Here is a 27,824-nt window from a genome sequence, read left to right as displayed (position 1 = left end):
CTGTTTGTTAATGCTGGAGGATATTGGTTCTTTAAAGCAATTGCTTTTGTGGGTGAGCTTTCCTGTTCCAGTAATGCTGGTTGGCTGCGAATGTTTAGGGCTCTGTTGATGTAGGCTATATTGGAGGAGAATTGATTTGGGGATGTGTCGTTTAGGATGCATCCTGTGTCCGTGAGTTTGTAGACAATATCTAAAAATCATTAATTAAATACAGCAGGCCCCCGTTATAATGCGGTTCGCTTTACGCTGATTCGCTATAACGCTGTTCATATATTATAACCCGTATCTAACTATAACACTGTCACAGATCACTATAACGCTCTTTTACAGATTGCATTTTTGGCATATTTAACGAAATCGTTTCATTTGATGGAGTCGGTAGCTTGAAAATGAATAACAAAACAGCATTAAAACGTTTCCCACGCCAACTTGAGAAATTTTCCCATGCTCAGTGAAATTTTCTCGCACGCTAATTTAATTGCAGTACAGTGACTTGTTACATAGTTCTGATATCAACATTTTAAAAAATGATCAAGTATATTGCTTGTAATATTTCCGTTATATGCATTTATCTGAAGTCTAGTCATCACTCAATACAGTATTAGACATCGTGCATAATGGACAGTTTACTTGAACATTGTATCATAATTAATGCAACCAACGCAATTACATTTTCGAAGAGCTAATAATGGCAGATAAGAATGAAAAATCAACGTCTATGATGACAATAATGTCACCTTTATCCGCTTTTAGTATAATAACATCTGAAATTTTGCTTAATTTTTGTACATCTAGAAGTTGTTGCTTTTTAATATTAGATTGGGAGGAAAGTTTGGAGTTTATTATGCTATTGGCTAGAACATCATCCCGACAAATGGCGAATAATACACCAAACCAATAGCATAATAAACTCCAAACTTTCCTCCCAATCTAATATTAAAAAGCAACAACTTCTAGATATACAAAAATTAAGCAAAATTTCAGATGTTATTATACTAAAAGCGGATAAAGGTGACACTATTGTCATCATAGACAAAAATACTTACCCTCAGAAAATGGAACAAATTTTAACCGACCTAAACACATAAAATTGATAACGATCATAATATTACCAAACTTAAAAATAAACTAGATTTAATCTTAAGAAAACTCAGACAAAATAAAGAAATCAGTTTATACACACTGCAACAGATAGGAATCCGCAGCAACATCCTTCCTCACATGTTTGGCATCACCAAACTACACAAACCTGGCCGCCCATTAAGACCAATTATCTCTTTCAGTAAGTCAGCTTTTGCAAATCTATCCACCTACTTAGTTAAAATTATATCCCCTCTTATCAGATTCTCAGAATTCAAAGTCAGCAACACCAATCAGGCCTTTCAGAAAATAAGCAATACTACAATTTCTGATGGAGATATCCTAGCATCATTTGATGTAATATCTCTATATACTAACGTGCATACACTTTACAGGCTTTACGGAAATTCTTAACAACAGATAACACTTTGACTAAACGTACCTCTTTCTATTAATAACATCCTTGAACTCACTTCACTTTTACTAGACGCCCGATAATTCAGATTCAGTAATAAAATTTTCCAACAAATATTCGGTTTACCCATGGGTTTAGGTATCTCCGCCCCCACTGTCAGAAATTTACCTAGCCACAATAGAGAACCAAATCCTACAACCCTTCCCCCCAGAAATAAAATTATACACCCGTTACGCCGATGACCTACTCATAATAGGCAATAGGTCCACTATAGACAATCTCTTTTTAAAATTTAATTCAATACATGATAGGTTAAAACTCACTCTTGAAATTGAAACCAACAACCAAATTTTCTCAACCTTACTGTTTACAAAACAGGTACCAAACTAGGCACAAAGATTTTCAGAAAAAATACACATACAGGCAAAAATACCTACATTTTGCTTCGCACCACCCCTCTGCACAAAAAAAGCGGTTTTATACAACCAAATACATAATGCCCTCAAATATAGCACCTCAAAAAATGACTTAACCAATGAACTTCAATACCTCAGAAAAATTTACAGCTAGGAACTACCCAATCCAACTCATTCAACATACTATTTCCACCACCAAAAGTAAAATTAACAATCCACCAAAACCCACCACCAACGCAAATATACGCATCGTTCTCCCATACCATAATGAACTTGCCGGACAACTTTGCCGTGTGTTTACAGGTACTGATATCTCCCTTATTTTTTCAGCTTATAATAAACTTGGATCCTTATTCAACACTTACAAAGATACACACAAATACCCAACCAACGATTTGAACAATATAATTTACTTGATTAAATGTCAACCACACTGTGATGCCTGTTGTATTGGTAGTACTACTACCAAGTTTGGTTCCACAAAAACCTCCAACATTTGCACATACTACCACTATAATAGTCTTAGATCAGGACAGGCTAGCACAGAACTCACAATTCATGCCCAAACCCACAGTCACACTCCTTTAATTGACTCCCCTATCACCATTATAAGACTTAAAACCAGCCACAAAAATTCTTCAATGCTAAGCCCTCATTATCGAATGGTTTCGACACAACACTAATCTCAACATCCTAAGCACAACACTTCCCTTTCACCTTTCCTCGGCTTGGAATCTCTCACATCTGAGATTCCCACGTGTCCCAAAGAGCATCACGAGAGTATAGAAAATTGCTTAAAATACAGCACGCGTTACTTCTCATTTAACACCGCCAACTGAAGATGTTCTAACTTAACGAAAGTCTGTCGTCACGACTATTGGCAATATCAATTCTTTTATGTTCCAGATTAACTATTTTCTACTTTATGACAACCAGGGACGGAGTAGTGCACTTCTGCTTCCTTGCGCTTATTTTAAAATTCCGTTAAATTAAATCTCATCCCACCTTAATGCATTAACTTAACCATTCCACCTTATATTTAGCCATCAGTCTTTTCATAAAACTATTGCAGATTATATTCAAGGTGAGTACCGCACTTTAAGCATTTTGCTATTTTTATATTTAGTCTATTATCACAATACTATAAGAATTCTATAACTTTATACTTATATACGTATGTAATGCAGAATATTTTATATGTACAAATATTTGAATATTAAATATTTTGACCGACATTTGTGCATCTTTTCACTACCGTTTATTATTGATTAGGAAATATCCTATGGCACCGATCGCAACTCACAAATACATATGTTACCTTATGGGAATGCGGCGCTTGCTTAGCGCGGATTCACTTAGCGCTCTGTTTTTCCAGAACGAATTGTCAGCGTTAAGCGGGGGTCACCTGTAACACATTTCTGTTTTTGGTCATAACATACTGATAATCAGGTGTGAAAGTGTTTAGATATAAAAAAAAAAAAAAAACTAGCAGCAGTAAAATTGAAATAAATTGAATACCAGTCTGCCACCACCGTTATGCATTAATTTCAAACATGGTTTTAAAAGAATTCACTGAATAGACCTAGAATTCTGCAGTGTTATGGAAAATCCATAAAGGGTGTCTGTTTGTGTAATCATCTTGGTAGGTGTGGTGGCTAAGCAAAAGTGAGTGAGGGAACACAAGCTGGTTCAAAGAAATTTTACAGTCAAGGGAAATCCTTAAGACATGTCGGTTGTTTCTCGTTTTTGTTGGTTAAAAATTGCCAAATGGTGAGTGATATGTGACACTGCATTTTAATGATGGAGCCAACCATTTTTTGGGTCATTTACAGTGGATTGCATCTCCAAAACTTGGTAAAAGTTTGCATTAACAGTGACACTTCATATAATAAATTTTGATAACAACATTCCCTCACCAAAAAATGCAATCAACATGACTTTCATGTCATTTCAACTGCCTTCTTTGGCTATAATGATGATGCCTTTTTTTCATCAAAGCATGACCTTTGTACACTGTTGTAAGTATTCTATGTAAAATAAGTATTTCATATTTAATGTTTGCATGTTTAAATTTACTATTTTCAGTACACACGACAAATGAGAACGAGTGTTAATTCAAAGCAGCTTTCCTTTAAAGAAGTTAAAATTTGGTGTTTGCATGATCAAAAATATATCATCGTTATCCTCTTTCAATTACCCCAGGGTCCCACATCTGGTGAGTATGGGCTTGGCAAACCCAGGATCCCGAGCTAGATATCATCATTCTTTCTTGGTGATTCCCTTTCTCTCTCTCTCTCTCTCTCTCTCTCTCTCTCTCTCTCTCTCTCTCTCTCTCTCTCTCTCTCTCTCTCTCTCTGTCAGGGTAACACGGGATTTTTTTTTTTTTTTTGGCTGGTGCAGCATAAGCCTCAGGCTTCCTTGCACCTTATGGCTAATAATAATAATAAAATAATCTTTTAGCTACTGCTAAGTTTGCAATTCATGTTCAGTGCATGATTTGTTAGATATGTCTTTTTCTTGTGACTCTGCATGAATGATAAAGTCCATAATTATAGTAGCTTTATGAATATAGTGTAGTTTTAAATTTAAAGAATTATTAAGATTATTAATTAGACCTTTTCTATTAAAACCTTCTGTAAGCCAGACACACATTTTTCTAACTACCTTAATAGTTGCTGTGATTTAAAAGAAATCACAATTTAAACATCAAGCATACTTTAAAAGAACTTATGCTTCATGATAAACATTTTAATTGTGATATACATTTTTATGAGAGTGCAGTAGCTTTTGTGTTGATTATTATTTTAATATAGTATTTGGTGCAATAAGCCTCTAGCGTAACTTTTTAGCAATAATTAAACTTTAAATTTTTATTATCATAACTATACTTAATACTTGAAGAGTTTGTTCAGTTAGTTTTACACTTTAGTAATGGAACTTTTATTGTGTCAAAGTGTTTATTTTAACATAGTCTGCTTGATTATTTTATAAACAGTTTTTGTTGTATGAAAGCCTTAAATTCTTTTTGTCAGTTATTCTTTTTCGATATTTTATTTTTTAGAATATTCGAGAAAAAGTCTTTGAAAATAAGAACAAAGAAAAGAAACTTATGCAGGTGAAAAAAAAGATTTTTACTCTTTAGTATTTAGGTAATGAAATTTAACTGTTACCATGCTGAAATCAATTTAAATTGTTGATTAGCTGCCTTTTACTTATTGCTAGAAATGGGTTAAACTGGTTTTTATGAATTTTATTTTTGTCCATCTCACTTTCAATATAATGCTGTTTTGCTTTAATGAACATATGTGGAATCAGCATTTATAAATTGTAATTAGTCAGGTATTCTGCATAAGAGTTAAAAACAAATTCTCAGTCTGATATTTACGATTTTATTACTATTTTCATCCACTCTGACAATTGTTTCTGTGTAGAGAGAGATGTGGAAACCAAATCAGTAGTGCCAACTCAAATTTGGGAATCTTAATGAAACAGTACCTCTTCTTATCATGCTAACAGAGAAACTGCAATTTCTAAAATAGTTACACCTAGATGTAACCTGTAATTTCCAAAACATTTATGCTCAAATGTAACCTGTATGATTCAGAGTGCTAGAATATATAATGGAATTATTTTATGTACTGGTGTATTTTATATAATGGTGAATTTTATTGTACTGTCCCATGTTGCTGCAGATTTAGGATTGCTACATTTATTTTCATTTATTTTGAGATTTAAAACCACCTGAATGTGGCTAGTGATGCTTATTTTTCATGAACACTTCATAAATTGATTGCAGTGAAAATTTTTAGGCCATTAACGTAACCAAGTGAGAAATTGGATTTATTAGTTTGGGCATGCTTACATATGTGGTGAACAGCAGTGGCAGCTTGCAGCCAGGTTGAGGTTTTGCACAACAACTAGTTTCCTTTTTTGAAACTAAATAGAGTTTTTATATAATTATAAATTATTTTAATTCCTCAGTACTCTGATATAAAGCAATATTATTTACTTGACACACAAGTATATCATATCAGTGTGTGCACCAAATGGCATTGGTGCACACAGTGTAATTTTTACAGTCTTGTCTTGTCATTCAATTTGGCCTAGAGAAAGATTATGCAGGGTTTGTGAGGTGGAATTTTTCTCAGCGTGGTCTGCTTGTTAACAGGAGAGGTTGCTTCTACAGGGATGGGATACACTTAAATAGAAAGGGTGCAAAAATATTTGCTGATGCTATCGAGGCAATGTTAGGTGGGTTGGAAAACTGCTAGCTTGGGGTATTCACAGGCTAATAGATTAACAGTAGCCCCAGGCAGAGGTGAAAATGATTCTTACACTGCTTCTATTGGAATGAGTAGCAGCCTAGAAAGTGAGGTACTGGAGTTTTCAAGGACTGCTGAGAGTCATCGTGGAACAAGTAATTTCATGGGTTGTGTTAGGGTAACTAAGAGTAAGAACAGGTGCATGTACACCAATGCTAGCAGTATAGTAAATAAATTTGATGAATTTTAAATGCTGGTCAAGACACCAAAGGCTTATATTGTTGGCCAGGGTCAAGACATGGTGTAACACAGATATAAGGAATGCAGAATTGGAATTTGGGGAGTACAATGTGTATAGAAAGGGAGGAGGGGTTATGCTGTTAGTTAAGAAACACAAAACCTGTGGCAGTGCATCCAGTTGACATGGGTGGACAGTGCAATGTTGAGTCAGTTTGGTGTGAAATAAGTGCTGGGAAAGCAAAAATAAGGTTAGGAGTGTGTTATAGGACAAATGACTCTGAATGACATTGAACAACTGAACAACTATATAGAGAAATAGTGGGCCAGTAAATCAGAATGTTTTATAATGGGAGATTTTAACTTCACAGATATTGACTGGAACTTGTGGGTTGGTCATTTGTAATAATTTGGTCACACAATCATCCACTAAAGTCTTGGAGGAAGGGGGGTAAATCAGATTGGTCCACTTGATATCAATGGTTTGACTGTTGATGATCCTGCTCAGGTAGCTGACAAACTGAATGAGTATTTTGCATCTACATTCACACATGAGGAATTCTGTAGGGAAGTGGAGAAGAGAAGCTTATTAAACTCTAACTAAATGATTTTGTAATAACTGAGAGCAAAGTGAAGGAGAAATTGAAGTCAAACTCAAGAAAGGCACTTTGTGTGGATGGGATCTATCCAGTTATAATAAAGGAGATGGCAAAGGAAGTAAGCAAACCCTTAGCCATAATTATGAGAGCATTGTTGGGCTCAGTGGAAGTCTCCATAGACTGGAGATGTGCAAATGTATCTCCAGTTCACAAAGGGGATCAAAGGGTGACATGAGTAATTATAGCACTGTTAGTTTAACTTTTGTTCTGGGAAAAATAATGGAATCACTGGTTAAAGAAGCATTGCAGGATTATCTAGACAAGCTTACAGTAATAATTTAGACACAGCATGGGTTTGTTAAGTAAATGAGCCTTTTCTTGAGACCGCTTAATCTGCCTTCACTTGACTGACCTTTATGACTTGATTACAGACTAGTTTATATCTACCATAAGCTTCTTTATCACCTGATAATTTATATGCATCCCATTCTTCTCTGCCTTAAATCTCATAAGTTTATCTGACATCTATTTAGGCCTAAGCCTTTAACAGTATTTCTTTGTGGATTTTTACTTTCGATTACTTTCCTGAATTCTTCATGCTTGGAATTTGCTGTTGGTAACATCATTAGTTTGCCCCACTGCATGGAATTTAAAGACTGTCTGAGACCACTATATTCACCTTTATGAAAGCAAAAGTACTTCCTTTTACCATTGACAGTAGTTATGCCATTAAGTAAATCCAGTATTGGTATACTATGATCACTGCCTCCCAATGGGTCTTTTACCTGCAGATTCTTAATACTAGAAAATTCACTGCTGATAAGCAAACCAAGAGTATTGTTTCCTCTTGTTGCCTCTCTGACATGCTGCTGTAGAAACAGTCATCCAGTAAATCCATAAAAGTCGTGTTGGTGTGTGTAACCAACCCACAAGTTCCAGTCAATATCTGGCAAGTTAAATCCCCATTACAAGATATTTTGTTATACTGGCCCACTCTATTTCTCTGTATACTTGTTTGTTATACTCATCTCAGACATAATGTTTATAGTACAGTCCTACTCTCATTTTTGTTTTTCCTGTGCTGATGTCACACCAAACTGACTCTACATTCAAATTGTGGTTAGAGAATGTCATTTGACCCTCAGAATGATGGCTCACGAACTGGATATGAATAGGTAGATGATTCATTAAATTCAGCATGAAGATTTATGGAAAAGGAGGGTCCGTGCAAAATTTATGCTACACAACCTCATGGATAAGGAAAATAAAGAAGACTGTCATCATGTGAAGACTTCATCCAGACTTTTCAAGCCAATCCTAATTTCCTTGACTATTGTCACTGGAGAAAGGTTTGGGTGTTTCATTTACAGAAGTCCAGGGTCAAGACAATGTTGATCATTTTTTTTTTTTTTTTGACAAGCAGGTGTTAAGGAATTTATACATGAAGGGGAGAGAGAGAGAGAAGTCCAGGGTCAAGACAATGTTGATCATTTTTTTTTTTTTTTTTTTTGACAAGCAGGTGTTGTTAAAGAATTTATACATGAAGAGAGAGAGTCAGTATTGCATTCCATGCACAGGTGCTTCAAAAACTATTGTAGCACATTTCCTGGTGAGGCCACAATTTTGAGAGAAAGGCAGCTGGTTCTTGTTACTTGACAATGCTACTGTCCATTTTGCACTTGAAAGCATTTTTAACAAAACGTGGCATTGTACAGATAAACCATCCATCATACTCTCCTGATCTATCACTAGCAGGCTTTTTCTTCTACTTAAGGTAAAAACTGCCCTCAAAGGAAAGATTTCAGGATGTTGAGGACATAAAGAAAATAATTGCTAACTGAACATCTCTTTGGATGCTTTCACCGACTCATTTTAGAAACTTTTAGAATGGTGTAATTAGTACATTCAGTCAGGTGGTGATTATTTTGAATAAAAATAAAACTATTTTTGAGCTCTTTCACGTTGTGTTCTTTTTATTGCACCAGTCCAGGAATTTTGTTGCCACACCTCATATATTTGTATATTTTATTCCCTATTGGTATGCATGTGTTACCCATTTTCAGTGCATATTATCTGATGTCTGTTGTTAACAAAAATCATTGACTTATGTGCAAACTAGCAGCATTTAATTTCTGCTAATCTGCATTATTGCACATTCTTTCCTCCAATCAGTGCACAGCAAAAAGCATAATAACATCTAATGCTTCAACTACAATATAAGGTATATTGATTGCCTATGTGATGTGGAAAAACTAATACTTGTTGGATTTTTACCTGTCCAGTTTTAATTAAATATGGCATAACTTGACAAATCTTTCTGAAAGAGTAAAATTTCAGAAAGTAAAGCTATTACAAGATATTAGGTGCCAACTCAGCATTGTTATGTGCCTTCATGAGAGCTTGATGAACAGGGTGGATGCCCTCAAAGGATTTAAATTGGGGGCCCCATCAAACTCCCAGCTGCCCATATCAATGCCAGAGCTTGCACTTGATCATCAGGCAACACAGCAGCAATTGCCCAAGGTGGAATGTGCTGGTCCCACAGGAGCTAGTAGTTATCAGTGACTCCATTGTCAGGAAAATGTGAAATATACTATACAAAATGGATAGGTGAAAGAGGACAAGGGTATGTCTGCCAGGGGCAAAAGTTGAGGATGTTATACAGCAGATGTCATCTTTTTAAGGCACAAAAGGTGATATTGTTGTACACATTGGCACTAATGACATTAGGAATAAGAAATCTTGACAAGCACAGGTCAATGTTGAAAAGAGTCAAAAGTTAAATTTGAAAGTGTCTGCAATTCTGCTCAGACACGATAGGAGGGAGTATATGATGAGAGCATTGTCAGTCAATTCAGCCCTGGAGAGATCGTACAAGGCTCATGGTGTAGAATTTTTCTCAGCATGGTCTGTGCTTAGTAACAGGAGAGACTACTGCTTCTACAGGAACAGGATCAGTGGTGTATTCGGTCTGGAACAATGTTCCAGTACATTTTTTTCTAAATGTCATAATAGAAAATCATTAAATTTATACACCTAATATGAAACAATGGCATAATCAAAGGGGAGGAAGAAATAATATCTATTTTGCCCATTGCTACTAAAAATATATATTAATAGTAACCTTTAAAATTAATTTAAAAACAAAAATATAAATTTCTCAATGAAACTTGAACGTTTCTTACTAAAGTACAATGTGTTAGATGAAGAGATCCAACAAATGAGATATACTGTGATGGTGCAAGTGCTGCATTTTGATTCACCATGAGCTGAACGCTAGAACTGGTTGTTCTATGAACCGTGAGTCTAAAGTATGATTCAGTTACTGTACAGTCGATGTGACGTGATCATATAGTCTTCTGGAGAACTATGTACAGGATTTTTTTTTTTTTTTTTTTTTTTTTTGTCATTCATATATGTATTATATATATAATATTATATATGTGTACATGTGAGTTTGACCGATCTCTAGTATTTAGATTAATTAATTTATTTATTGCTGTTTCTTCTAAGGTAAAAATTAATTTTTGCGGGATTAAATATATAAATTTAAATTTATGTAATTTCAGTCTTTTAAAAATTAAAAGAAGAAATTTTCATTACATACAAAATGAGCGAAAAACACAAGCAAACAACATTAGATTTCTTGAAAAAAAACTGAAAACTGTGCAAGAAAATGTACAAACATGTGGAAATGATAACAACATGACCTCTTCTTTTATATCAAGATCTAAAGATGAGAGAAACAGTGACACAGAATTAAAATTTAATTGGCCCCGTGTTTGGAATGCTGACATTGGACTGAGAAGAAAAAAGCATATCCTTGGCTTGCATGTGATGCTGGTAAATGAGGATGTTTGAATTGTGCTGCGGTAAAAAAAATTAGGGCTGTCTAAAATGCAGGGAGTTAACATTTCAAAGGAATGGAGTTTGGTAGTGGTATCATCTTATGGCAAAGACAGAAGTGCACAATTTTTACATCTTTGCATAAGAAAATTTATGAACATTCAAAAAGTACTTCACATATACAGGCTGAAAAAATCTTGCAAGCTGCAAATGAACAATATTTAGAAGCGGTAATTGATCAAATTAATGACTCTGAAATTTCTAGCACCTGTAAGGTTTTTAGAACTGCATATTATATTGCGAAACAAGATCAACCATATTCTGATCATTTTGAGTTGTTACAACTTCAAGAATTGAATGGCACTGTTATTGCTCATGGTTTGCATTCAAGATTAAGTGCTACTAATATAATAGAGCAGGTTGCAAAGCAAATGAAATTAGAATTGTGCTAACAAATTGTGGACATACGTGAAAACTTATCAATTCTCATTGATGAGTCTACCACTCTAAGCAAGAAATCTACTCTGATTATTTATTTAAAATGTGAAACCAATAAAATGAAGGATCCACATTACTTGTTTCTTGATTTAATCGAATTGCCAGATCAAACAGCTTTCACGATAAGTGTCTCTTAAAATGTCTTGAAAAATACAGATTTTACGACAATTATTTAAAACACTATTTAATTTCTTTTAAGAGCGATAGGGCAAGTGTTATGTTGGGCAGAAAATCTGGAGTTGGAAATAAATTATTAGAAAAATATCCAAATTTGATCATATGGCATTGTTTAAACCATCGGCTTGAGTTATCAGTTGGAGATGCAAAATCAGAAGTTCATAGAATTAACCATTTACAAATATTTATGGACAAGCTGTACACTTTGTACAGTCAATCTCCAAAAAACCAGAGAGAAATAGAAGCATGCGCTACCAGCATCGGCAAAGAAATTAAAAGGATTGGACAGGTATTTAATGTAAGGTGGGTGGCCAGCTCCTTTAGGACCATATCAGCAGTTTGGCAAAATTTTGCATCTTTATGCCATCATTTTGAAAATGCCCTTAAAGATAACAACCGAAACAAAACTGAACAATCCATGTTCAACAGATTATATAAACGAATTTCATCTAAACAGTTTGTTCTAAATTTATCTCTGATGTATTGTTTGAGCTATTGATTCTTTCAGTCATTGCAAAAAAGAGATTTGTATATGCAGACAAATTGATTCCTCATAAAATTCGCTACTTGGAATTTTTAAAAGATCCTCAAAAGGAAAAAAAGTTGCTAGAAGCCTCAGATGCTATGGAAAAAATGCAATTATTTTCAGTAACATTAACGGACAATAACAAAGTAACATTAATTCATAGAAATCAATTTCTAAACAGTATTATTAATAATATGAAGCATAGGCTGAGTGTTAGTACAGATTCTACTGAATTTACTGAAGGAATTTCAACTTTAGACATTATAAAAGAGTTGTGAATTCTTGAACCAAGCGAATGGCCATCTGAAATTGATCTTGGATTTGGAGAAAATGAAATAATTTCTCTGTTAAACGTTTTAATTTATCTTTCACAAAACGTTTGAATGCCTACAGGGATTATTTAGCTAATGGTGGTCATAGCGAGTCCACAGATTTGGAACATTTAAAAACTTATTCCAAAATTATAGCTTGCAGTTCTTCTGAATGCAAGTGTGGCTTCAGCAGTATGAATTTAATATTAATTGAGAAAAGATCCCGTATTCTTGTCGAACATGTGGCAAGTTTGTTGTTTATTAAACTACACGGTCCACCATTAGAATATGGAATCCAAATTTTTATGTCCAAACTTGGGGTTGCAGTCTCATCATTCTGCTGTTGACCAAAAACAAAAAGGGCAGTCACACAAGAATACGTAATCGATCCTGTATGGGAATTTCTATGATTCTTCTGAACAGCATTTTTTATATTATTGTGTTTTTGTTTTTTCTTTTCTGATTTTTAAATTTTTTGTCTTTGTTTTTTACTTTTGAAATTTTTATTTAATAGTTATAAATACTGAACAAATATTCTAATCTTTGACTTATTTATTTTTGCAAATGAAAAAAGCGTAGGTAACTATTTGTAGTTAATCGAAGAGCGTTCCGGTACTGTGTTTTTTTTTTTTTTTTTTTTTTTTTTTTTTTTAGCAATACATCTCTGGACAGGATACACTTAAATAGAAAGGATATAAGAATATTTGCTGATGCTATTGAGGCATTTAGGCTGTGTATTCACCCTCAGCTATTGGAACGAGCAACAACCTGGAAAGCAAGGTACCAGGGATTACAAGGACTTCTGGGAGTCATCATGGAACAAGTTAATACATAGGCTGTTAGGGTAACTAAGAGTAAGAACAGGTGGTTGTATGCTTCCGTGTACACACAAAATTCTAAGAGCAAAGTAAATAAATGTGATGAATTTGAAGTGCTGGTCAAGACATAATATGCAGACATTATTGGGATCAGATATGTGGTATCACACAGATAAAAGGAATGCAGAATTTGAATATGGGGAATACAATGTGTACAGAAAGGACAGATAGGATAGCGGGGGGGGGTATGTTCATAGTGAAGAAATGTTTAAAATCTAAAGCAGTGCATCCAATTGATATGGGGTGACCAGTGCAGTATTAATTCAGTTTTTTGTGACAAACACTGGGAAAGCAAAAATGAAAGTAGGAGTGTGATATAGGCCTAATGACTGAGTACAATGAACAACCATACAGAGAAATAGTGGGCCAATAAATCAGAATGGCTTGTGGAAGATTTTAACTTTCCAAATATTGACTGGAACTTGTGAGTTGGACACACACACACACACACTGGCAAATTTATTGAATGACCATTTTTTTACGGCAGCATGTTAGAAAGGCAATAAGAGGGAGCAATACTCTTGATCTGATTATCAGTATTGATTATTCATGTATTAAGAATTTGAAGATGAAAGAGACCACTAGGTGGCAGTGATCAGTGTATTGATGTGGGATTTACTTAAAGATGTAACTACTGTCAAGGGTAAAGGGAAGTGTTTCTGTTTTTGTAAAGGTGACTACAGTGGACTCAAACAGCTTTTGAATTCCATACAGTGGGAGCAACTGATGATACCTAGCAGCTCCAATGAATTAATCATTGAAGTTGCTAGGGGTTTTTTTTATACCAACAAAGAAATACTGTTTAAGACTTAAGCCTAAATGGATCTCATATAAACTAATGAGACTTGTGGCAGAGAATTAAAATGCTTAGGATGCATACAAATGATCAGGCAACACAGTCTGTAAGCAAGTCACAAAGGAGGTTAGGCAAGTGAGGGCAGATTACAAGAAACTTTTGACAAGGGACGCAAAGAAAAACAGTAAAGGCTTCTTACTTATGTAAACTCTGGAAGGAAGAGTACGAATCAAATTGGTCAATTTGATATCAATTGTTCAATTGTTGGTGACAAACTAAATGAGCATTTTGCATCTGCATTTAGACATGAGGAATTCTTTTGGGAACTACAGGCCAGAAGTTTATCAAGCTCTAATAGGGAGCTAAATGATTTTGTAATAATTGAGTGAAGAAAGTGGAAGTTAAACATAAGAAAGGCATTTGGGGGTGGATGGGAGCTATCCAATTATATTAATGGAGATAGCAAAGGAAGTAAGCAAACCCTTAGCCATAATTTTGAGAGCATCCTTAGATTCAGGAGAGATGCTACATGTACTTGAGATGTGTGACTGTATTGCCAATTCAAAAAGGGAGATCATGTGTAATCACAGGCCTGTTAGTTTAACTTCTGTTCCGGGGAAAATAATGAAGTAACTAGTAAAACAAGTAATGCAGGATCATCTAGACAAGGCTGCAGTTATACTTCAGACACAACATTGGGTTTGTTATGTCTGATCAGTTTGATTGGATACCACGATGTGGTCTCAAATGGACTGAATTGTTTAAAAAAATATAATTTTGATATTGTATGCTTGGATTTCAGGAAAGCTTTTGATACTGTTGTACATAAGAGACTGCTGTACAAAGTGTAACAGTGTGGCATTAAGGTCAAGTTGTTGCTATGGATAAAGGGATGGTTGGGTGAGAGAAGACAGAGTGGTAATCAAATGATACTGCTCTTCATGGAATAATGTTATTAGTGGAGTTCCCAGAGGACCGTGTGGGGCCTATTGTTGTTTTCTGTATTTATCAATGATATTGATGATGGTATATATCAGGCTTAATGTTTAAGTTTGCAGACGATATGAAGGTTGGTAGAGTTGTTAATGACAGTAAGGACGGTACGCTACTGCAACAGGATCTAGAAACGTTGAGCAAATGGGCTGAGAGGTGGCATCTGAAGTTTAACATTGACAAATGCAAAGTACTGCATATGGGTAGCAGTGAACCCAGAGTAACATACCAAATGTGTGGTATTACACTCAGGGTAGTGGAGAATGAAAAGGACATTATTATTATTATTATTATTATTATTATTAGCCATATGGTGCAAGGAAGCCTGAGGCTTATGCTGCACCGGCCAAAAAAAAAAAAAAATTTCCCTATTACCCTGAGAGAAAGAGAGAGAAGTAGAAAGGAATCACCAAGAAGGAGAAGAATGATGATATCCAGCTCAGGACCCTGGGTGTGCCAAGCCCATACTCACCAGATGTGAGCCCCTGGGATAGTTGTGCAGTCAGTTGTGCCATTGTGCAGTCAGATACGAAGTTTACTGAGCAGTGCAGACACGCTGCAAGGGTAGCTCATGGTTTCTTGTCAATGATATACAGGAATTTTGCTAGCAGGGATAAGAAGGTTATGTCCCCTTGAATAAGGCAGTGGTCAGGCCACACCTTGAGTACTGCATACAGGTCTGGAGGTCTCATTTTAGTAAGGATGTAGAGCTGCTGGAACAAGTACAGAGATTGATTGATTTTACTGGTGCAAAAACGACCATGGTTATACTGCGCCAAGACAAGTACAGAGAAGGGCAAAGAGATTGGCGAATGGAACAAAGGGTTGCCGTTACCAAGAAAGGTTCAAGTTCTGCAAATTGCAGAGGGTGGAGACTAAGCACCTGTGAGGTGATCTGATCGAGGTGTATAAGGCCTTAATGGTTTGAGCAAGCTCAATGCTGATGGAATTCTTTCTCTTGCTCAGATTACTCACCTGAGGGGACATAAATTCAAATTGAAGAAAGACAATTGTAGAATAGATGTGCAGAAATTTGCCTTTAGCCAGCAGGTGGTTGATAGTTGGAAGAAACAAATTTCCATCTGTTGTTGTGGAGGTAGACTACTTAAAGTTCAAGTCAGAACTAAAGTATTTGAATGGGTAGGTGAAATGGGAAGAGTCTTTTTTTATTATTTTTTTTTATTTGATTGATGCTATATAATCTTGCTTTCTTGCATCATATGCCTATGATAATGCTAATTAGATGAAAAAAGTGAAAAGTGAGGTTGCTAAAATTTGAGAAGCATTAATTGAAAAGATGTCTTTATTAGTAAACCGCTCTTTCATTGGGAGCTTTTAATTAGGTATAGTAAATTGTGTTGACACAATGTAATGACCAATAAGCTCATAATGAGCATCTTTTAACTCAATAGGAGATTGGATATTATCGAAGCATTATCAATTAAAAGGTTACTGTGAAGAGCATGCAATATGAGAGAAGGATGTAGAGAAGACTAGTCAAGAATACAGGGCTCTTACCACTAAAGACTGTTTCTGCAAATCGCAGTGCATGGAAACTAGGCATTTGCAAGGAACCCTGTCTGCATTGCTCAGGGAATTCCATGCTGGAATGTGCAATTACCCCTAATTGTTGATTTTGTTCTCCACCACCTTGAATGTGGTACCACCCAAATGGGATTACTGTTAATGCAGTATTTTGTATTTATTAATGTTAAACTGCAGTTGCCACTTCTCAGCCCATCTGTCCAATGTTTCTAGGTCCTGCTGCAGTAGAATGTTTTGATTTCTGTCATTAACCACCCTGATGGAACTTGTATGGAAATGCTCACTTCCCTGTGATAAATTCATTGCTTAGTGAAAGACAACTTCCTTATATGTTATCATGGAGGAAAGTTGATCATTCTGATTGTGGAATGCCTTCCAACATCTGACAGAGTTTGACATTACTAGTCATCCAGGAGCCTCTCAGTAATGCAGTGACATCCTTCACAGAATGTATTGTTCATGCAGCCACAATTGTAATTCCAAAAACATCTACCCATTTCCATCTTTTTCAAACCATAGTGGAATGCACAGCAGGAAATAAATGAAAAACAAATCTTAGGAGATGTTACGATGATAACGCTTCACAGCCACTCTGTTATCCTTTAAATGCTCACATGCCAAAACATTGAAAGGTTTTGTTTATATTGTATGTGCTCTTTTACAAAGGTGAACTAAAAAATAATGTAAATTTTGAAGGAATAAAAGTAAATCAAAAAGGTGAAAAGTATCAAATGCTTAATTTGATGTCAGTTTTTCTACATATTCCACCCAGCTTGATAAATTTCATCTAACACCTTAACATGTTTTTGTATTTGGAATTTTCCACCATAAAAATAGGTAAAATTATGTATATGATTAAGTAAAACATGTAAAATACTCAGGATGTATAGCCATATAGTGTCTTTGTTAATAATACTTCCAGGAAAGATTTTGAATTTATACATTCATATCAATTAAAAATAGAAAGAAAGGATGTAGTATATTTAATTTTAATGAATTTGCTTGTGTACTGATATCCAGTTTACAAAAAAAAAAAAAAAAATAAATAAATCCGTAGGCATTTTAAGGCAGCATAGATTTTTTTATTTATTTTATGGTGAAACAATGTATACAGTAAGACTCCCGTATCCACGGGGGATACGTTCCAAGACCTACTGTAGATGGCCGAAACCGCGGATATGAGTGAACACCTGCTGACCCTATATGTAACGTGATTTTCTTGTACGTACACACGTATAATAAAGTTTAAGTGATAAATTAAACACACAGTAAGACATTACCAACATTAAATACGGTAATAATAAATTATAAATTACAGCAGACTCGATTTACTGGGATTAGATTAACCGGGACACTTTAAGATTCCAAATAAAAAAAAAAAAACCAAAAAAACCCCCCAGAAATCATAATTCAAGTAATAACTAAAATAGGTATAAACATATTTTGCAAGTCGTAAATAAGCGACAAGAACCGACGTTATAAGTTGTCATTGGGAGATTAATATACCTATCTTGCAGTCCCCGCTGTCTTCACACCTACTGCTCAAAAAAAAAAAAAAAAAAGTGACCAAATGTTTAGTTTTATTTAGTGCATCACGTCGATTGTTGTGTTCCATCGCACCGCAAAAAGGACAAATTTTGTTTCATTATTTATGTCAGGGATGTCGGAATTTTTTTTTTTTTTTTGTTTATAAATCACGAAAATGATGGGCAAACGCAAGAGTTGTGCTTTCAAATTAAACAAAAAAAACTTGAAATTATCCAAAAGTTTGAAAACTGCATTTGTTAAATCTCTAATGAACCATTATAATAAAAGTAAAAGTAAAGTGCAGCCATTATCAACCCACTACAGGATGGAAGCCTCCTCAACAATTCATGCTGAGGGAAATGGACCATAATCTGCCACGCTGGTCCAGGGCGGGTTGGCAGATCGACCGTATTCAGCAGTCAGGGGTTTGAACCCCGGTCTACTCAAAGAGCGTGTGCTACTGCACTCCCGCTCCTGCCCACTCGGCTACGGAGGCCCACTCGGCTACGGAACCATTATAATGTTGGTGACCAAACCATATGCAACATTGTAAAAAATAAAGGGAAGCTATTCAATTTAAGATCTACATCGTAAAAAATAAAGGGAAGCATCATGCGAGTAATACATGTTAAGTTTTTTCGTTTTTTTTTTCTGTGGTTAACCGTGAATAACTGAATCAGCGGATACGGAGGCACAACTGTATATGGAAAAATATCTTTTAAAACTCTGTAATTTGAACCTTTAAAAATTTGTGAAGAACACATATAAGAACAAGAATACTAGGACCTGTGTGTTGATAATATTTGCATAATAAATTGATATTTTATATAATATTTAAAATTTGAAAATACTTCTAGAGTATTCTAACTTCTGGTCCTGGAAATACAAGATATACAAGGTTGCAGAATGAAGCAGAAAGTCCAGATCATCATTTTTCTCAGCTTCAACAGCAACATCAGGAGGTTAGTTTGTAAATGTGATGTATCTTCATTTTAAGATGTAATCAGTTCAGTTTATACAAACATAATTGTCGACCTTTCGGGTTTACAGTGAAAAAACATTCTTTTTTTTTTTTTTTTTTTTATTTGACCCCTTCTCCATTTTGCCATAATATAATTTATAACAGTTTGTCTCTGTCATTTTTGCAACATAGTTTTCCTTAGTCCTTTTTCCAAAAAATAGTGAAACTAAAATCTGAATTTTTTAATTTTGTGAATTTCTGCTCATTTTTAACAAATTGGCTTAGATGTGTTAGTCTTTATTGTAAAATTGCAATGCAGGATAACAGAATTGCTCTCTGTAATGTACAACCAATTTATTATACTTGTGTGCTGCAAAACCAGTTAAAATGTCTTTCAATAAGATGTCAAAGGCATATGGGAATTTCAGAAGACATGCAAGATTTTCCACATGTATAAAATTTGGGAAAGGTAGCAAATTTATTGCCTTGTGTTCTGTATGTAGACAGTATGCAAGGTAATCATTAAATTACTCAGGCCAAAAAATTTGTTTTGGGTGTTCTGATTTTTAAATTTCAAAAAAGGAAACTCAATGTAATCAGGTATTTGCAAACATAAATATATAATATAGGTGTAAAAATACCATAGACAACTCTTAAAGGAAAAAACTATGATAGTAGTGTAAAAGGGCATCATTTCAACTGTATCTCATATTGTGCTCATCCTTCACAACCCAGTGGTGAAGATAATCCCACAATATGAGAGATGCCAAAAGGTGTATGTGATAATGTTTAAGTAAGACTAAATGCAACAGGGCATAATATTTTTAAGAGTTATAATTATCTATATAATATAGGTGTAAAAACACCATAGACAACTCTTAAAGGAAAAAACTACGATAATAGTGTAAAGGGCATCATTTCAACTGTATCTCATATTGTGCTCATCGATGAAAGGCCAACAAGCCTTGAAACTGTGCTGTCTGGATGGTGTTTCCCACTGAGAATAAGTAATAATAGTCTTTTCTATTAGTGGAGTGTTACTTATTCGAGTTAGTGCAATACATGGTAACTTGTTGTGAAAGATGAGCACAATATGTGATACAGTTGAAATGATTCCCTTTACACTACTATTGTAGTTTTTTCCTTTAAGAGTTGTCCATGGTGTTTTTACACCTATATTATATTGATAATTAACTCTTAAAAATATTATGCCCTGTTGCATTTAGTCCTATGCAAACATAAGAAAAGATGCAGTGCACAGAGATCGATGCCAAAATAGATGTGGCATTTCATAGCGATGTTGTTGTCATACATGCTGAATATTTATTTGCATCTATAAATAATTATTTATTTATTTACAATGACAACGTCATAGAACATAAAGCTTTCTCTAAAGTGTGAGTTGTACTGATCATTCAGGTGTGTTTTTTAGAAATAAAAAACACACCTGATGGCAAATAGCAAGAAAAATCTTGTCAATGATATACAGGAATTTTTCTAGCAGGGACAGGGATGTGATTATTCCCTTGTATAAGGCATTGGTCAGGCCACACCTTGAGTACTGTATACAGGTCTGGAGGCCTCATTTCAAGAAGGATGTAGAGCTGCTGGAACGAGTACAGAGAAGGGCAACAAGATTAGTGAATGGAACAAAGGGTTGCTCTTACGAAGAAAGGCTTAAGTTTTGCAAATTACAGAGCCTGGAGACTAGGCATCGCCGAGGTGATCTGATAGAGGTGTACAAGGCTTTGAATGGCTTGAGCATGCTCAATGCCGATGGAATTCTTCCTCTTGCTCAGAATAATCACCTGAGAGGGCATAAATTCAAATTGAGGAAGGACGGATGTCGGATAGATGTGCGGAAATTCGCCTTTAGCCAGCGGGCAGTTGGTTTGTGGAATAGACTTCCATCGCTTGTTGTTGAAGTTGATAGCCTAAACAAATTTAAGGCTCAGCTGGACAGGTATTTCGAACGAATTGAGGGGTGAAATGGGAGTAGTGGTTGTTTTTTTTTTTTTTTTTTTTTTCTTTTATTTTGGCTGATGCTGAATAAGCTTGCTTTCTTGCATCATATGCCTCTACTAATGCTAATGCTAAAATAGGGTTGTCAAAGAATAAAAACACCAGGCATTGTTAGTGAGATTGCACAGATAGGGAAAGAGGCAGTGGTGGATCTGAAAAATGTGCAGTTTTTGATTGCTACAGACAAAGTGATTTGAAGCTATACCATTATGAGGACCTTTCCTAATAAAAGAAATCATAGAATTGAAAGCATCTCTCTTATTGCTAGTATTGGAAGGTAACTCTACAGGGTTACAATGTTGGGTACCTTTTTTTGAACAACCTGAAAGTGTGTGGGATTCCTTTTTAAAAAGCAGCCTTGCACTTATTGTTGATTATGCTGTTGTAGTAGGCCTAAAAACTGAAGTGGCAAGGTAAATGAAATTGAGCACTTGATAATGGTCTTTCCTTGTCATATCATAAATTTGTAAAAAGGATACTGCATTTCTTCTTGGTTAAAGTAATGGATATTTACTACTCTAGAAAGTAGTGCCAAAAGGAAAGATAGATTTAAACAGGTTCAATTAATGCAAGCCACTAAAGTAAACATTTTAAAGAAAGTGTGTACCTTGGCTGTCTTTAGTTAAATGTTTAACTAGAATTGGCAGAACATTAATAACACTTTGACAAGTGTTCAAAGAAGTAATGCAGGATATTTTGACAGGAATGCAGGTATATGGCAATCACAGCATGGATTTGTTAATGGAAGACCTTGTCCAATGAATCTGATTGCCTACTCTGATGTAGTGACCTTGTCCGATTCCAATTAATCTGATTGCCTACTCTGATTTCAATGTGAAATATGCAAAATTGCTCGTGCTTTAAGTATTTTAAAATGTACAATTTATGTCATTTCAGAATTTCAAGCACATGCTAGCCAGCAATAGGAAAGTCATTGTGAAGCCATTCATCTTTGTACTTGCCTGTGTTCATTATATTCTTAAAATAATGATATCCAAGTGCAAAGTGCCAGACTATTTCTTAGTTCTACTCCCACAATACACACAATGTTCTGTGTGATCACTTGAGAAAATATTCTTCTCAAAAAGAATTGAGTGGTATATCAGTGGAGATTCCATTTTAAAAATTTAATTAAAAATATACAATTCCAATTAGCAAATATAATTTGCTTTTATAAGGCTGGTATTACAATGAGAACAGGTTAAAATTGTCTGTTTCAAGATTATTAAATGTCACACTTTATATATTGGCACAACTTGTGATGTTACTGAAAAAAGTATATTGTTTGTAGCTGATTTTTAATTATTTTAATTTCATATAACAGATGTGTGTATTTTAGTGAGTTTAATTTTTGGCTGAAGCTTCTGGCATCAATAGAAACAAAACTGTTTTAAACTGATGGTGAGATTTATTATAAATAAATGTTATGTATTGTTTACAAAAAAAATTATTTTTATTAAAATATCTTTTTAGATTTCTCCTGTCAGCGAAGAATCAGTAAGGCTACAAAATAGTACAGATATGGGAAAACCTTTGAGAAGTCCGACTGGAAGTACAGTTGAGGAACAAGTAGTGTAAGTATTTTTGTAAGAAAAAAATAACAGAAAAAACTTGCATTAGCATTAGTAGAGGCATATGATGCAAGAAAGCAAGCTTATGCAGCATCAGCCAAAAAAAAAAAAAAAAAACCCACATCCACTTCACCCGTCTGTTTGTTCGAAATACCTGTCCAGCTGAGCCTTAAATTTATTTAGGCTATCAACTTCCACGACAAGGGATGGAAGTCTGTTCCACCAACCAACTACCTGTTGGCTAAAGGCAAATTTCCACACGTCTATCCTACATCTGTCTTTCCTCAATTTGAATTTATGCCCTCTCAGGTGATTATTCTGAGCAAGAGGCAGTATCCCATCAGCATTGAGCATGCTCAAACCATTCAAGGCTTTGTATACACCTCTATCAGATCACCTCGCCAGTGCCTAGTCTCCAGACACTGTAATTTGCAAAACTTAAGCCTTTCTTCGTAGGAGCAACTCTTCGTTCCGTTCGCTAACCTTGTTGCCCTTCTCTGTACTCGTTCCAGCAGCTCTACATCCTTCTTGAAATGAGGCCTCCAGATCTGTATACAGTACTCAAGGTGTGGCCTGACCATTGCCTTATACAAGGGAATAATCACCTCCCTATCCCTGCTAGAAAAATTCCTGTATATATCATTGAGAAGACACCATGAGCTACTCTTGCAGCCTGTCTGCACTGCTCAGAGAACTTCATATCTGTCTGCACAATTACCCCAGGTCCTTTTCATTCTGTACCACTGTCAGTGTAGTACCACAGAGTTGATACGTTGCTCTGGGGTTGCTGTTTCCCATATGTAGTACTTTACATTTGTCAATGTTAAACTTCATTTGCCACCTCTCAGCCCATCTGCTCAACCTTTCCAGATCCTGTTGCAGCAGCATAGTGTCAGTAGTGTCATTGACAACCCTGTCAACCTTTGTATCATCTGCAAACTTGGACATTAAGCTTGATTTACCATCATCAATATCATTTATAAATACAGAAAACAATAATGGACCCAACACTGAACCCTGAGGAACTCCACTAATAACATTAGTCCACGATGAGCAGTGTCCATTGATTACCACTCTCTGTCTTCTCCCCCTCAACCACCCCCTTATCCATAGCAGCAATTTGCCTCCAATGCCACACTGCTCCAATTTGTGCAGCAGTCAACAGTATCAAAAACCTTTCTAAGATCTAAGTATATAATATCATAGTTATTCCCTGCATCCAATTCTTTTGTGACTACATCATAGTATCTAATCAGATTGGTCAGGAAAGACTTCCCCTTAACAAAACCATGCTGTGTCCAAGCTATAACTGAAGTCTTGTCTAGATGATCCTGCAGTGCTTCTTTAACCAGTGCCTCCATTAATTTTACCGGAACAGAAGTTAAACTCACAGGTCTATAATTACTTGTGTCAGCCTTTGATCCTCCTTTGTGAATTGGGGTTACATTTGCACATCTCCCGGTCTGTGGGTACCTCCCCTGAGTCCAAGGAAGCTCTCATAATTATGGCTAACGGATTGCTTACTTCCTTTGCTGCCTCCTTTAATATAACTGGATAGATCCCATCCACCCCAGGTGCCTTTTTGTATTTATCTTCAACAATTTCTCCTCCACTTTACTCAATTATTACAACATCATCTAGCTCACTGCCAGTGTTTACTTCATCTATGGCATTCCCCTTCCTGAATAACTCTTCATGTGTGAATGTAGATGCAAAATATTGATTTAGTTTGTTAGCTACCTGAGCAGGATCATGAACAGTTGAACCATCGATATCAAGTGGACCAATCTGATTCATCCCCTTCCTTCTAGAGTTTACATAAGTAAAGAACTCCTTGCTGTTTTTCTTTGCATCCCTTGCCAAAGATTTCTCGTAATCTGCCTTCGCCCGCCTAACCTCCTTTGTAACTTGGTTACAGATCAACTTATATCTATCATAGGCTTCTGTGTCACATGTTAATTTATATGTATCCCATGCATTTTTCTTCTCTGCCATATGTCTCATTAGTTCATCTGACATCCATTTAGGCCTGAACCTTGAACAATAACTCTTAGTTGGTATGTAAAGCCTAGTAGCTTCCAAGATAAGTTCTTTGAATGCTTCCCGTTTTGAGTTTGCTGTTGGTAACATCATCAGTTGGTCCCACTGTATAGAATTTAAATACCGTCTCAGACCATCGTAGTCTCCTTTACAAAAGCAATAACCCTTCCCTTTACCCCTGATGGTAGTTACCTCCTTGAGTAAATCCCACTTCAGCACACTGTGATCACTGCCACCTAGTGGTTCCTGTATCTGCAGATTCTTAATGCATGAAGAATCACTACTGATGATCAAATCAAGAGTATTGCTCCCTCTAGTTGCCTCCCGAACATGCTGATTTAGAAAACAATCATCCAATAAATCCGCAAAAGCCTTGCTAGTGTGTGAGTGACCAACCCACAAATTCCAGTCAATATCTGGGAAATTAAAATTCCCCATCATTAAGACTCTGATTTACTGGCCCATTTTATTTCCCTGTACAGTTTCTTATTATACTCATCAGATTCATTAGGCCTATAGCACACTCCTACTCCCAGTTTTGATCTCCCAATGCTTATGTCACACCAAACTGACTCGACACTGCACTGTTCGGCGATGTCGACTGGCTTCACTTCCTTGGATTTTATGCGTTTCTTAACTAATAGCATAACCTCCTCCTCCCTTCCTATCCTGTCTATCCTTTCTGTAGACTTTGTACTCCCCAAATTCCAGTTCTGCATTACTTATATCTGTGTGACACCACGTCTCTGATATCCCAACAATATCCGCCTTTGATGCTTTGAGCAATACCTCAAATTCATCAAATTTATTTACCAAACTCCTAGCATTGGTGTACACGCAAGTATACATGCACCTGTTCTTTTTCTTAGCTACCCTAACACAACTCATGTGTTTACTTGTACCTCAATGACTCCCAGCAGTCTCTGAAATATCCTGCATCTTATTTTCCAAGCTGCTGCTCATTCCAATAGAAGAAGTGCAAGAATCACTTTCACCTCTGCCAGTGGCTACTGTTAATCTATTAGTCCTCGTATCCCCCCCCAAGCTAGCAGTTTTCTGACCCACCTAATACTGCCTCTATAGCATCAGCAAATATTCTTGCACCCTTTCTATTTAAGTGTATCCCATCCCTGTAGAAGCAGTCTCTTCTGTTAAGAAGTACAGACCAGGCTGAAAAAAATTCTACCCCTTGAGCCTTGCACATCTTCTTGATAATTAATTTGTGGAGTTTTCAGCAGATTCTCATAATTTTTCCTAACTTTATCATTTCATTTAAGAAATGGATCATTTGTTTGAATAATTGCTTTTATTGTCCCTAAATGCTTATGATTTGGAATATTCTGCTTTAAAACATTTTCTCATATTAGAAAATGTTTCTACTTCCCTTCTTGTGGTTGCAGTTTATCCAGCTGAATTAGCTCTTAGTTTTCAAAGAAGAGCTCATTCAGCTCTTCTCACGTGATTCAATCAATTTTTTTTTCATCTTTCACCAATTACCCAGAGTCTAACTTTGTAGTTGCACAGTATCAGCTTGAGTTTTGATCTACAGTTTTTTTTCAAATCCTACGAAATTACTACTGCAACTTTCTGGCCATAAAAATTACTTACTATGTTTAAAAACCACTCTTATACCACGTGAAATTAATAATATAGTTTATTAAGCTTATAGCCCAAACCACCATGTATTTAAGGTGAAATTTCAGGCACCTTGCCGATACCCGTTATTAGAACATGCTGTTGGGGGTATAAAAATAGAAAGGGTTACAACTTGAATTATATTCCAATAATTATTACTTGTGAATTTTAAGTCTAAAGTATTTTGGGTTAAATTTCCATTTTGGTTACAATAGAAAACAGAGATTAAAAATAAGTAAATACATACAGATAAATTCTTACCTGCTGACAGACTCCTGTTTGATGATGCTACCAGAACCTAATGTGTATTCTATTTTTCTACCCCTAACAGCATGGTCTGATGGATATTGGTGAGATGCCTGGAAAGTCATCTTAAATGTTTAGTGGTTTGGGTTATAAGCTTAATAAACTATATTATTAATTTCATGTGGTATAAGAGTGGTTATTAAATATAGTAATTATATTAATGGAAAACAGCCACGTAACATCCTTCCCTAGCTATATTTCTGGGCATAGTTTTCTCTATATGCCTTTCATAAAAGAAAAGAAAAAAAAAAAAGTGCTTGCTGGGCAAATAAAATAAAAGTTTCTCACAATAATGGACAGTATTTGAACTCAAGACTTTCCACATAGTGTATGAGGATGGTGATCATAACAACTGTACCACCTTTGGGGGAAAGGGGGTAGCATAGTGGTTGAATTTGATATTTATAACTTTAAGGATGTCAAAGTATTTAAATTGATTTGGGTCTTTCTATCCCCCCCTTCAGTTTCACTAGTTGCACTGGAAAATGTTTGCCACCACTGGTTTATAGTACTTGAAATTTGTGATTATTGTTCCAATTTAGTGAGTCTCAATTTGCATCGACCCCATGGGTTGGAAACACGATGTACTTGTGCTAGATACAATGAAAATGCTCTTAACCTTGGCTTCAGACAAATATTTTGGATTTTGTAGATGCCTCAGAGCATTATCCACAAAAGTTCTTGCAGACTAGAATAACTTTTCTGGGTAGTTTATTTTCAAACCAGCCTTTACCGATAGTTCAGTAAAAAATAATCCAAGCACTATGCTATGGCAAATGCACATTTCACAAGATGGGTAGAGGACTACCTTGTACACACAGCTTTGAAGTCTGCTATAAACAGTTAAATATTATACAGGTAAGTCCCGTTTTACGATGGTCCATTTTACAACTTTTCACACTAACAGCTGTTTCAAAATATTACCTGAAAAATTTGAAAATAACAAAAAAAAAAAAAAAAAAAATCACAACTAAGTAACACATTGCAGTAACACCTGCAAGTCCAAACATGCACTAGGTGTTTATTTTGTTTTTCATGGTGCATTGTGGGTGGAATGATAGCTACGCCAAGAGTTATTATTATTAATAGCCATATGGTGCAAGGAAGCCAGAGGCTTATGTTGCAACAGGAGAAAAAAAAAAATTCCCAAGTTACCCAGAGAGAGAGAGAGAGAGAGAGAGAG

General features: G+C 35.4%; 1 protein-coding gene across 1 annotated transcript in view; it reads left to right on the top strand.

Annotated features, from left to right (window-relative positions):
* LOC150089539 (syntaxin-6-like) overlaps positions 1-27,824 on the top strand; it is a 140,800-nt gene that overhangs the window by 84,305 nt on the left and 28,671 nt on the right. The window contains exons 4-6 of the mRNA XM_090368656.1: positions 4,973-5,026; positions 18,964-19,068; positions 22,563-22,663. Coding sequence (XP_090224782.1) covers positions 4,973-5,026; positions 18,964-19,068; positions 22,563-22,663 — 260 coding nt within the window. The remainder of the gene's footprint in view (positions 1-4,972; positions 5,027-18,963; positions 19,069-22,562; positions 22,664-27,824) is intronic.

The sequence above is a fragment of the Mastigoproctus giganteus genome, chromosome 2 (assembly GCF_048544385.1).
Source record: "Mastigoproctus giganteus isolate SK-2022 chromosome 2, ASM4854438v1, whole genome shotgun sequence".
Lineage (NCBI taxonomy): Eukaryota > Metazoa > Arthropoda > Arachnida > Uropygi > Thelyphonidae > Mastigoproctus > Mastigoproctus giganteus.
The sequence above is the reverse complement of the archived record's forward strand: the minus strand, read 5'-3'. Positions and strand labels throughout refer to the sequence as shown.